At 44.4% G+C, this 12895-nt stretch overlaps 1 protein-coding gene across 3 annotated transcripts in view; it reads left to right on the plus strand.

The window, feature by feature from the left end:
* The first annotated feature begins 381 nt into the window (after nt 1–381).
* The window catches only part of mindy4 (MINDY lysine 48 deubiquitinase 4), a 331295-nt gene continuing 318781 nt past the window's right edge, over nt 382–12895 (plus strand). For all 3 annotated transcript variants that reach the window (XM_059971726.1, XM_059971727.1, XM_059971728.1), the window contains exon 1: nt 382–550. In XM_059971726.1, coding sequence (XP_059827709.1) covers nt 488–550 — 63 coding nt within the window. In that variant the 5' untranslated portion in view covers nt 382–487. The remainder of the gene's footprint in view (nt 551–12895) is intronic.

Genomic DNA, 12895 nt, shown 5'->3' on the forward strand with positions numbered 1-12895 from the left:
AGTGTGGAACGTCATGCCCATAAAGCAGTAAAAGTTTGTGGAACAAATGCTTTCTGCGGCAATTTATTGTGATTTGAACGCGTTGACGTAAAGATTAGCCACGACATGGTACAGTATCTGACGCAACCAAGGATTCCCTGCTACTGCCCTTTTAAATAGCTATTTGTGGGACCCACCCTGGCACGGAGTACGCAGGCGCGTTCAAGAACTGCCGTTGCTACTCAGGTGCTTCCCTCAGCAACGGAAGGTGTCGCAACCAAACATTATGGCTGACGTCAAATATGATTGTCATTTTAAGGACCAATAAAGAAAGAAAATATGCAATACGTGTCTTGCTTTGCCCATTCAGCAATAGGCACTGGGAAAAGGGGTGGGACTTCATCGAGCAAGTTCGTAGGACCTGGGAGAGCGAGAGGTTGGCGCAGTTTTGGCGTTGGTGATTTGAATGAAGAGGGAAGACGCCGTGTAAACATCCTGGACCCCGGCGATGGACAACAGCAGCGTGGAGGAGACGGCCGCCGCCCTGGTCAGGGAATATCTGAGCCGCAAGGTATAGGCAATGGCGCAGCTGAGAGGGAGGCGGTGGAGGGGGGGAAGGGGACTGGGGACTGGGCTGAAGTGGTGGGACAGAGGAGGGCAGAGCGTTTGGGCCCTGGGGAGGGCTCCGGAGGCGTCAGTGTTGGGGTAGATTGAGGAGGGAAGGGGATGAAGGGGGTAGAGTAGAATATAGAGCGGGGGATGGGATAGGACGGGGAGAGGTAGGGGGAGGGATGGGATAGGAGGGGTGTGGGATGGGATGGGGATAGGGGAAGGGAAGGGACGGGATAGGACAGGGAGAGGGGAATAGGATGGGAGAGGAGGGAGGGAAGGATGGGATAGGATGGGGAGAGCGGGGAAGGGAGGGATGGGATAGACGGGGAGAGGGGGAGGGAGGGATGGGATAGGACGGGGAGAGGAGGGAGGGATGGGATAGGATGGGGAGTGGGGGAGGGAGGGATTGGATAGGAGGGGTGTGGGATGGGATGGGGATAGGGGAAGGGAAGGGACGGGATAGGACAGGGAGAGGGGAATAGGATGGGAGAGGAGGGAGGGAAGGATGGGATAGGATGGGGAGAGCGGGGAAGGGAGGGATGGGATAGACGGGGAGAGGGGGAGGGAGGGATGGGATAGGACGGGGAGAGGAGGGAGGGATGGGATAGGACGGGGAGAGGAGGGAGGGATGGGATAGGATGGGGAGTGGGGGAGGGAGGGATTGGATAGGACGGGGAGGGGGAGGGATGGGATAGGACGGGGAGAGGGATGGGATGGGATAGGACAGAGAGAGGAGGGAGGGATGGGATAGGACGGGGAGAGGAGGGAGGGATGGGATAGGACGGGGAGAGGAGGGAGGGATGGGATAGGATGGGGAGAGGGGGGGAGGGATGGGATAGGATGGGGGAGGGGGAGGGATGGGATAGGATAGGGGGAGGGAGGGTCCGGATAGGAATGGGAAGAGGCGGTGAAGGAATAGTGTGGGGAGAGGGGAGTAGGAGGGGTCTGGGGTGTAGGTGCCACAAGAGGGGAGGGTGGGATGAGGGAGAAAAAGGAGGGGAGGAGACGGATGAGAGTGTAGGTGGATAGGTATTGCAGGAGTCTGGTGGAGTCTATTTGAGCAATGGGAGTGGGAAGTGTGGAGAGGCTGGGGCTAATGGGGATGGTACTGTACCAGAAGGAGGAGGGGGGCAGGGGCAGGGCCAGGGGAAGGTGAGCTGGAGACAGCTGTGGAGAGGAATTGGAAGGGATGGCTGTGGGACAGAGAGGAGGGGCAGAGCAGACGGGTGATGTGGGGTGAAAGGAGAAATGGGTTGCTGGGTCAGTAGGTGGGTTTGAGGGGTTTATGGGAAGGGTATTTGGGGTGGTAACTGGATTCTAGGTAGTTGAATATTTGGGGGGAGGTTGAGGAGGATTTAGGGTAGGATGTTTGGCAGTGGTGAAGTGCTTTGAGGGGCAGTGAGAAGAAAGGGTACCGGGTGGTGATGTAACAAGGGTGAAGGGGTACGGGGGTTTGGGATATTTGAGAGGTTGTTTGGTGATGGGGCAAAGGGGTAGGGTTAGGGTTGAATGAGTTCAACCTAGGGTAGGGTAGGCTGTCTGGCTGTGGGGTGAAGGGGTATAGGGGTTTGAGGGGATTCAGGGCAATGGTGGTGGGAAGTAAAGGGGATTCCAGTGTGGAGGAAAGAGGATTCTAGGAGGTATGGGCCATTGAGGGGTTAGGCTGTTCTGGAAGGGGTTGAGAGGTGATGGGGTTCAGAAGAGGTAGGAGGTTGAGAGCAGAATGTGTATTCTGGGGATGGGTGGGTGAAGGGAGAGTTGGTTCTATTGGTGGTAGAGGTCATGTGAGAGGGTGGGGAGGAGTCCCAGGAAGAGAGGAGAGATGTGTAGGGGCTCAGTTAGAGATTTGGGGTGTCTATGTATCCCAGGGATATGGTGGGGAGAAGGACTGGTAGAGAGAGTGGGAAAACTGTCATGCTTAAGTCGGGACTCTTGTGAGTCTGGGATTGGGATATTGGTAAGGTGGCAGAGGTCAGGTTTTGATTGCAGGACAGGGACAGGAACAGATTGTCTAGGTTAGAGATGGACAAATTGGATAGGGGTGGGCAATGTGAGTGGTCGTTGTGGAATCAGTGTCCACAGCATGAGAGAACCGTATTGAGGGACGAATCTTGCAGACAAATTATTGGATGTTAATATGAAAGACAAATGAACTTTACTCCAAGCTATTAAAATATTAGCACAAATTTGTCTTATTAGATGGGATGTGCTCTGAAAATTGTTCTGGTCTGCTCTTCCTACTGAAGGAAGATTAAAAGAAGCATAATGATGGTTCTGTTTAATTTACAGGACAGGGAACAGTTTTAATGAGAATCCGAGCAGAATCAGGTTTAATATCACTGGCATATGTCCTGCAAGTTTTGTTGTTTTGTGGCAGCAGTACATAATAAAAAAAACTATAAATTACGTTAAGAAATATATATATAATGCCTTTTTGAGGCGTTGCCTTTTGAAGATGTCCTTGACGAGACCTGATCTCATTGAAATATGCTAAATTGCCAGTGTGTGACTATGTAGATAGTTATTCTGGCTGGGGTCTCATACCATGGAGTTAGGAGTCGGCTATTCATAACTACTGAGAAGAAATTTCTTCATCTAGAGAATGGCAGATCTTTGGCATTCTCTTCTGTGGGGGTTCAGTTACAGAGTATGTTTGACAGTAATCAACAGAATGAAGAGAAAAGAGATGGTTGTTGACTTCAGGAGAGCACGGAGCGACCACTTTCCGCTGAACATTGACAGCTCCTCCGTTGGGATTGTTAAGATCACCAAATTTTTGGTGTTCACCTGGTGGAGAATCTCACCTGGTCCCTCAACACCAGCTCCATAGCGAAGACAAGTGAGGTATTGCACTTTGGAAAGACAAACCAAGGTAGAACATACAAGGTAAATAGTAGGGCACTGAGGGGTGCAGAAGAACAGAGAGATCTGGGAATACAGATTCAAAATTCCCTAAAAGTGGCGTCACAGGTTGATAGGGTCGTAAGCTTTTGGTACATTGGCCTTTATAAATCAAAGTATTGAGTATAAGAGTTGGAATGTTATGGGGAGGTTGCATAAGGCATTGGTGAGGCCAAATTTGGAGTATTGTGTGCAGTTTTGGTCACCAAATTATTGGAAGGATATTAATAAGTTTGAAAGAGTGCAGAGAAGGATGTTGCTGGGACTTGAGAAACTGAGTTACAGAGAAAGGTTGAATAGGTTAGGACTTTATTCCCTGCAGTGTAGAAGAATGAGGGGAGATCTGATAGAGGTATATAAAATTATGATGGGTTTAGAGTGAATGCAAGCAGGCTTTTTCCACTGAGGCTAGGGGAGAAAAAAAACCAGAGGACATGGGTTACGGGTGAAGGGGGAAAAGTTTAAAGGGAACATTGTGGGGGGGCTTCTTTACACAGATTGGTGGGAGTGTGGAATGAGCTGCCAGATGAAGTGGTAAATGTGGGCTCACTTTTAACATTTAAGAAAAACTTGGACAGGTATATGGATAGGTGTATGGAGGGATATGGTCCAGGTGCAGGCCAGTGGGACTAGTCAGAAAAATGGTTTGGCACAGCCAAGAAGGGCCAAAAGGCCTGTTTCTGTGCTGTAATATTCTATGGTTCTATGGTAAGAAAGCCCAGCAGCGTCTCTTATTTCTGCGAAGGCTGAGATAAGTCCATCTCCCACCCCCATCCTCTCCACATTCTACAGAGGATGTATCAAGAGCATCCTGCATCACTGCCTGGTTCGGGAATTGCACCGTCTTGGATTGCAAGACTCTGCAGCGGATAGTGAGGTCAGCTGAGAAGATCATCGGGGTCTCTCTTCCCGCCATTACAGACATTTACACCACACGCTGCACCCGCAAAGCTAACAGCATTGTGAAGGACCCCACGCACCCCTCATACAAACTCTTCTCCCTCCTGCCATCTGGCGAAAGCTACCGAGCATTTGGGCTCTCACAACCAGACTGTGTAAGCCATCAGACTTCTCAATACTCAGTCTAGTCTGACATCAACATCATTCATTATAATGTTGAAATTTGTCCTCTACTGTGCCTATTGTCTTGCTTATTAATTATTGTACTGCCCTGCACTGTTTTGTACACTTTATGTAGGTCTGTAGTCTAGTGTAATTTTTGTGTTGTTTTACATAGCCTACTGTCTCACATAGTCTATTGTAGTTTTGTGTTGTTTCACGTAGCACCGTGGTCCTGGAGGAACGTTGTTTCATTTCTACTGTGTACTGTACCAGCAGTTTATGCTCGAAATGACAATAAAATGCGACTTGACTTGACTTGAGCAACACACACAAAATGCTGGTAGAACGCAGCAGGCCAGGCAGCATCTATAGGTAGCAAGATATCTAAGATAGTAAGAGATTTGAAAGTAGGAGGGGGAGGGGGAAATGCGAAATGATAGGAGGACTGGAGGGGGTGGGGTGAAGCTAAGAGCTGGAAAGGTGATTGGCAAAAGGGATACAGAGCTGGAGAAGAGAAAGGATCATGGGACAAGAGGCCTAGGGAGGAAGAAAGGGGGAGGGGGGAGAACAGAGGGAGATGGAGAACAGGCAGAGTGATGGGCAGAAAGAGGAAAAAAAGGGGAGGGGGAGAAAACTAAATATATCAGGAATTTTTCCCCCTCCCCCTCCTACTTTCAAATCTCTTACTATCTTTCCTTTCAGTTAGTCCCGACGAAGGGTCTCGGCCCGATATGTCAACAGTGCTTCTTCCTATAGATGCTGCCTGGCCTGCTGCATTCTACCAGCATTTTGTGTATGTTGCTTGAATTTCCAGCATCTGCAGATTTCCTCGTGTTGACTTGACTTGAAAGGGGTTTAGTGCAGAGAAGTGGTACTGAGATAAAAGATCAGCTCTGGACTTGTTGAATAATAGAAACCAAGTTTTGTGCTGCTTCTAGATGTATAGAGGCTTAAATAGGGGAAGGAAGGAAGAAAAGCAGGTGGGGATTAATGGGGAAAGGATGCAGAGAACAATCGGAAAGGATAATCACAAGAGGTTTTGCAGATGCTGGAAATCTTGAGCAACACAAAGAAAATGCTGGGGAACTCAGCAGGTCAGATAGCATCTATGGAGATGAATAAATCATGTTTAATATCACTGGCATATGTTGTGAAATACATAGTGCAGCAACAGTACATTGTGATACATAAATTATAAATTACAATAAGAAATCTATATTAAGAATTAAGTTGAATAGTGGTGCAAAAAGTGAGCCACAAAAGTAATGAGGTAATGTACGAGTTCATTGTCTGTTCTAAAACTTGATGGCAGAGGGGCGAAGCTGTTCCTGAAACATTGTGTGCTTATGGCTTCAGGCTCCTGTGTCATTTGCTTGATGCTAGCTATGAGATAAGGGCATGTCCTAGATGGTAGAAATCCTTAATGATGGATGCTGCCTTTTTGAGGCATTGCCTTTTGAAGATGTCCTTGACACTGGTGAGGATATTGCCTATGACGGAACTGGCTGAACTTGCAACTTTCTGCAGCTTTTTCCAATCTTGTGCAATAATCCCTCCATACTAGTTGCTGATGAAACCAGTTAGAATGCTCTCCGTGATACATCTGTAGAAATTTGCAAGTCTTTGGTGACATAACAAGGAGAGGTTAATGCAGGATGGGACAGTAAATGGTGATTAAATATAAGGTGATATAGAGTGTTGATATGTCAGAGAATTTGGGGCAGCGTGGAATGTGGTATTCCTACGTGAGGTTATCAGGCCATTGAGGTGTGCATTGGACTACAGATGAAGGTGCAGGGTTGATATGGAGATAAATATAATGTAAATCAAGAAGAGGAATTCAAAAGTAAGAAGACATGAGGGATGTCAAACAAAAGAAGGGAGCAATAGTGAGGAATATAGGATAAATAGAAAGGAATTTATTTGGATGAGTGGTGGTGGTATGGGAAGGGGGAAAAAAAAGCAAAGGACAGTTATGCCAATTGATTAAGTTCTTAAGGTCATCACCCCTACTGGGGCTTACGCCACCAACAGAAGCTCACCAGAGTCCAGTCTTTCAAGGTGTAGCCCATTGAAATTCCTTCTTCTGCCAGGGGTGAGGTCTTTGGAGCTTCTGTTGTGTCTCTGTAGTGCTAGGTTATTAGGGATGGGGTTGCCAACCCTCCTTTCACAGCCGGCCTTGGGACTTTCCATGGCAGAGTTCTGAAGAAATTCTAGTTGGGTGGGGTGGGGGGAGGGAAAGAATAAAAGCAAGTGATGTGGCATTCACTGTCATGTACTTTTCCTGTTACTAGACCATTAGAGGAGGAGAGGATGAGGCAAGTGAAAAGGGAGGAAATATAATGAGTAAACTGGGAATACATTAAAACCCATTGCTAATACATTTTTTAGACTTGTTGGAGAAGGTGAGTGAAAGTAAATTTGCCTCTATTTAAGGTAAAAGTGAAAGTCAAACATTGGGGAGCAATGAACAAAATAGTTTTTTGTTTTCATAACAAAAGGCTGAAAGAACATACTGTTAATCAATAAGAAGTAAAACAAGGAAATTGAAATTGTTTAGGACTGGTTCTTCATAATGTGTTCAGTCATGTTGGCAATGGGCAAAAGATGACTGGACAAGCTGCCATCTTCACCCACATTCTGTGAATGAATTGAAAAGAATAAGAGCTGATCCTGGCAACTACTTTACCCTGACGGCACTGAATGGGTGAATATTGGACATCAGGGTTGCTTTGTGTGAAGAAGCAGATTGCTGAATCTTGGCTAAGTTAGTTTCTGTGTAATGCGCCTCAACACTGCATGGTAGCAAAGGAATTTCTGACTGCAATTGCACAAACCTTTTGAAATCTAGTTGATGTGTGCAGTCAGGAAACAAAGCAATAATGAGTTCAGTTTGTGGAGGGGCTTGGATCTTGAGGGCAGGTGCAAGGTACTGTTTTAAAGTTCTCATTTCTATTTTCAATCCCTCCAGGGTCCCCTGACCTTCCTGTATAAGTAATCTATAAGCTTCAAGAAGAGTTCCAAATTTGGCTTTATGATTATCCTCAAATTTATTTGCCACAACATTGTTTGTACCTTTCACTGCCAAAGTCATGAGGTCCTTCACTAAATCAAGTCAAAACAAATTCAAGTTCAAGTTTAATTGCCATTCAACCAAACACATGAATACAGCCAAACGAAATGACGTCTTCTTGGGCCAAGGTGCTAAACACAGTACCAATAGTCACATACAGTACATATAGTTACAATAGCAGAAAACATTGACAAAAAGAAATATATAGTCACCTTTGTATTGCTTCTCATGACGATATTGGGTAAACCTTATCACTTTGGTCTATCATTTGGTAATCTGTCCTCGATCTCTTAGTATGTTATGTGATCAATTTTTCCCTGACATTTCTCCTTTAAGTCCTGTAATTGCCCTTATTTGGTAAGTTTTCCTGAGTTACGGATACTTGGAGATGGAGGTTGTTGAACTTGGCAAGTGTAAAACAAAAATGGAGGTGTGGTTTAATCATAATTTGAGGTAGGTTCCTCCAATGGAGACTTCAGTCATCAGGAGTGCATGTTCTTACAGTCATTTGTTTAGAAAATTGGTAACTTTTTTTTAACAGAAAGCTATTGGAAGTTTAGAATCCTCTGCTTGCAAAAGATTGAGGAGCCTAGTGGCTAATTGGAGATTTCAAGACTCATGCTGACACAACAAAGTCAAAGTGTGTGTGTATATATATATATATCTATATATATATATATATATATATGTCACTATATGCTACCTTGAGATTAGTTTTCTTGCAAGCATTTACAGAAAAACCAATACAATAGAATTTATGAAAGCATGCATAAGCAAAGTTCCCTTTACAATTGAAGGGGCTGAATGGTCTTCTTCCTGGATTAACATATGCTTGAACAATGTGAAATAGATTTTGACCACAGCAACTATATCACTGCATTGAGTGAGGAATGGAAGTATTTGTGGGTATCCGTCTGGTAGATTGACCGCTATACTATTGTAGGTAAGGATTTAAGAGATAGATAAATTGTAATGAGAATAAACCGAGGAAAATATAATGGCAGATTTATCTTTCAGAAAACAAATTAACCAAGAGTTATTAATCATAGCAAGCAAGTCTTGAGATTACCCATTTTCACTGTTGGAAGAGGTGATTAGAAAAGCTGATGAAACCCAACAGATTCCACATGTGGTTGCTGTATTGATGGTCTCAGTTTTGAACTGAAATGTGTGCCAATGATTTCTCTTTATTGTGAGATTGCTGTCTCAAAACTCGGGATTTAATTGAGCAACAAGCACCAAGATGGGTAAAAATTTTGCTTGTTGGCTATTCACTGACAGACAAGGCTTGATGTGTATTCTGTAAACAACATTGGCCATATACTGGGAATGTAAATGAGTTTCATGGAAAATAGTACTGAATTACTAGACAATTCCCTTGCATCCTGGATTATTTACGATCATTTGTCCTTAACCAGACAGGTTAATTGGCTGGGGTTAATGTTCTGGACAAGGCTAAGAGGTGTCTATTTCCAGTAAAAATCCGTAGGAGCATACATTTCCTAAAATATTGATTTTTAAAATTCAAGCTATCCTGTGCAATAAATAAATTATTTGACATACACAGTCACTGTAAGTAAATGGTTCTGTATTTAAATCAATATGTGGGACTGGCACATAGGAACTGCTTAAGGAATATGAGCAGCTAGGCCCAACTTCAAAATAAAATAGGAAAATCTTTAGACTACTACCTGGGCTATATGAAAATGGGCATAAGATTAAGACCATAAGATTTAGGAGCAGAATCAGGCCATTTGGCCCATCAAGTCTGCTCATATCAACACCACCAACTTTATAACATAAATCTGTTTTGTCCATGATAAATACTTCAATGGTACAGTTGGCCCTTCTTATTCACGGAGGATTGGTTCTGGGACCCCCTGCGGATACCAAAAATGCAGATGCTTAAGTCCCTTATATAAAATGGCGTAATATTTGCATATAACATACACACATCCTCCCATATACTTTAAATTATCTCTAGATTACTTATAATACCTAATACAATGTAAATGCTGTGTAAATAGTTATACTGTATGTTTAGGGAATAATGTCAAGAAAAAAAGTCCATACATGTTCAGTACAGACACAACCATCATAGCAATTCTTCCGTGATCTTTAAGTTCTTGAGGCTGTAGCCCTTTACATAGCTAGCCAGCCATCCCTTACTAGACTTAAACTCCTTCCTCTTGCTCACAACACAAGTAGCGAACGAATGAGATGCGAGGCGAACAATGCTCAACCTCCGGATTTTCCCGATCCATGGTTGGTGGAATCCGTGCATGCGGAACCTGTGATTAAGGAGAGCCGACTGTACTTCGAATCCAAAAGACTTGTAGGATCACACAGCCTGATCTGCCTGTACCTATCCAGTAATGACATCAATACTCTCTAGCCTGCAGTGTAAGAGATGAGCGTTGTATGCGTTGCTTAAAGATTGATTTGGGAAAGATTAGTCTTGATTATTAGGACATTGCGGGGGAGAGATAGACTTGAAGTGAGCAGGAATCAGTGTCCAAGGAAATTGACTACTAGGAATAGTAGGTGGCTGGATAAATTTGTAAATAGGAAAAAGCACTAGTGTGCTATTAGAAAAATGTGTAGGATAACTGAAATCATTCAGGAAGGGTCAGTGAATAGAAACCCACTAGGATGCTGCCATGTAGAGTTAGAGCACGGAAAATGGTAGAGTCAGAGCGAAAAGCTGATCATTTGAATGTAGATTTTAATGTCATAAATAGAAGTAAATGATACAGTATAAGCCCATTACAGAAATGTGGTTGCATAGTGACCAGTTGCCGGAAATTTAAAAGAGACAGTTAGCTTCTGATAGTGGAGTAAAGGCAGAAGAGAGGAAGGATCTTGGCCTGAGAATCTAGTAGAATCAACTTGATTTAAGAGTAGAAGGGTCAGAAAATGCTGATGGAGGTATCTATTGGTCCCCCAAATAATCTTGGTAAGGCAGTCTATAATGCATAACTGAAATTCTCTTTTTACTCATGACTGTGTGGCTAGGCAAAGCTCCAATGCCATCTGTAAATTGGCCAATGATACCACTATCATTGTGGGCAGAATTTCAGATGGTAAAAAGGAGGCATACAAGAGTGAGATAGATTGATTGGTTGAGTGGTGTTGGAACAACAACCTCACACTTATTGTCAGCAAGGCCAAGGAATTGATTGTAGAGTTCAGGAAGGGGAACACTGATCTTCATTGAAAAGTGAAAAGGGTGTGCAACTTCAAGTTCCTGGGCTTTAACATCTCAGAGGACCTGTCCTGGACCAGACATACTGATGCAGTCATGAAGAAGGCATTCTAGCAGCTCTACTTCAATAGGAGTTTCAGATTTTGTATGTCACTGAAGATTCTCTATGGATTGCTACAATTTTTGCAGATGTATAGATGTATAGAATATTCTGACTAATTGCATCAGTCTAGTGTGGAGTCTCCAATGCACAAGATTGCAGAGGATTGCTGGCATAGCCAGTTCCATCACATGCGCAACCCTGCTTGCCATCAAAGACCTCTTGAAGAGGCAGTTTCTCAAGAATATGGCATGGTGATCCTCACCATCCAGGACATTTATTTATTTAGAGGTAAAGCATGGAATAGGCCCTTTTGGCCCTTCAAGCCATGCCACCAGTGGATTCAAGTTACTTCTGAGGCAGGATATTTTTCATCACCTGTCAAAGCATTTTACTACAGTGGATGTAAGTGCTACTGGACAATGGTCATTGAGACAGGTTACCGCGTTCTGCTTGGGTACTGGTATAAATAAAGCCTGCTTGAAGCAGGTAGGTACTTCAGACTACCAATGGAAGAGGTTAAAGATATCAGTAACCAGTCCAGCCAATTGATTAGCTCAGATCTTTAGTACTAGGCTAGGTACCCCATCTGGGCCAGATGCTTTCTGTGGATTCACCCTCCTGAAGGATGCTCTTGTGTTGGCCTCAGAGACTGAAATGGCAGGGTTATTGGGGGCTGTGGGAGTTTGTGGAAGTGCCTCTGTGTTTTGACAGCCAAAGTAAGCTTAGAAGAGATTGAGCTAATCTGAGAACAAAACCTAGCTGTCCTGACAAAGGGTCTCGGCCCAGAAACTTCTTCCTATAGATGCTGCCTGGCCTGCTGTGTTCCACCAGCATTTTGTGTGTGTTGCTTGAATTTCCAGCATCTGCAGATTTCCTTGTGTTTGTGTTACATATTCTGCTTGGTTTTACTTTGTAGGAGGTGATAGCATTCCAGCCCTGTCACAGCTGTCGAGCATCCTTCTGTGATTCAGCTTTGACATGGAATTGCCACTTTGCATGTGAGATGGCTTATCGGGGGTCATACCTGGGCCTCTTGTACTTACCTTGATTGCCAGACCTGAATCTCACAGATCTAGCCCTCAGCAGATTGTGGATCTCTTGGTTCATCTGGGGCTTCTGCTTGGTGAAGACTGAATTTGTGGGGACACACTTATCCATGAGTATATTTCAAGTTAAATCAAGTGACATGGCGGTTAGCAGAACTTTGCTTCAAGATGAGCTCAATGCCTTCTGTGCTGGCTTTGACCACCAGAACATGGAGGAACCATTGTGCATCCCCACATTTCCTGATGATCCTTTGGTGTGAGTGTCTGCAGATGACATGCCAGCGGCCTTCAAGAGGGTGAATCCAAGGAAAACATCCAGTCTGGATGGAGTACCTAGTCGAGTACTGAATACCTGTGCTGACTAACTGGTTGCTGTGTTTATGGATAACTTCAACCTCTTGCTCTGGCAGCGTGTGGTACCCACTTCAATCCTGCCGGCACCCAAGAAGGGAGTGGTAGCCTGCTTCAATGACTATTGCCCAGTGGTGCTTACATCCACAGTGATGAAAGTGTTTTGAATCAGAATTGGGTTTATTATCACCAGCATGTGACGTGAAATTTGTTAACTTAGCAGCAGCAGTTCAATGCAATACATAATATAGAAGAAATGGCCATTTAGTTATCATGTGACAGATTTGTCTGGGTGGTGTCATAACAAACTCAATGTCAGCAAGATCAAGGAGCTAATTGTAGACTTCAGGAGAGGGAATCTAGAGGTTCACAAGCCAGTCCTCATCAGAGGATTGGAGGTCAGTAACTTTAAATTCCTGGGTGTCACCATCTTAGAGGATCTGTCTCGGACCCATCGTATAACTGTAATTGCGAAGAAAGCACAACAGTACCTCTATTTCCTTAGAAGGCTGCGGAGGTTTGTCATGGCATCAAAAACTTGCCAAACTTCTCTGGATGTGTAG

The sequence above is a fragment of the Hypanus sabinus genome, chromosome 6 (assembly GCF_030144855.1).
Source record: "Hypanus sabinus isolate sHypSab1 chromosome 6, sHypSab1.hap1, whole genome shotgun sequence".
In the NCBI taxonomy this organism is placed as follows: domain Eukaryota; kingdom Metazoa; phylum Chordata; class Chondrichthyes; order Myliobatiformes; family Dasyatidae; genus Hypanus; species Hypanus sabinus.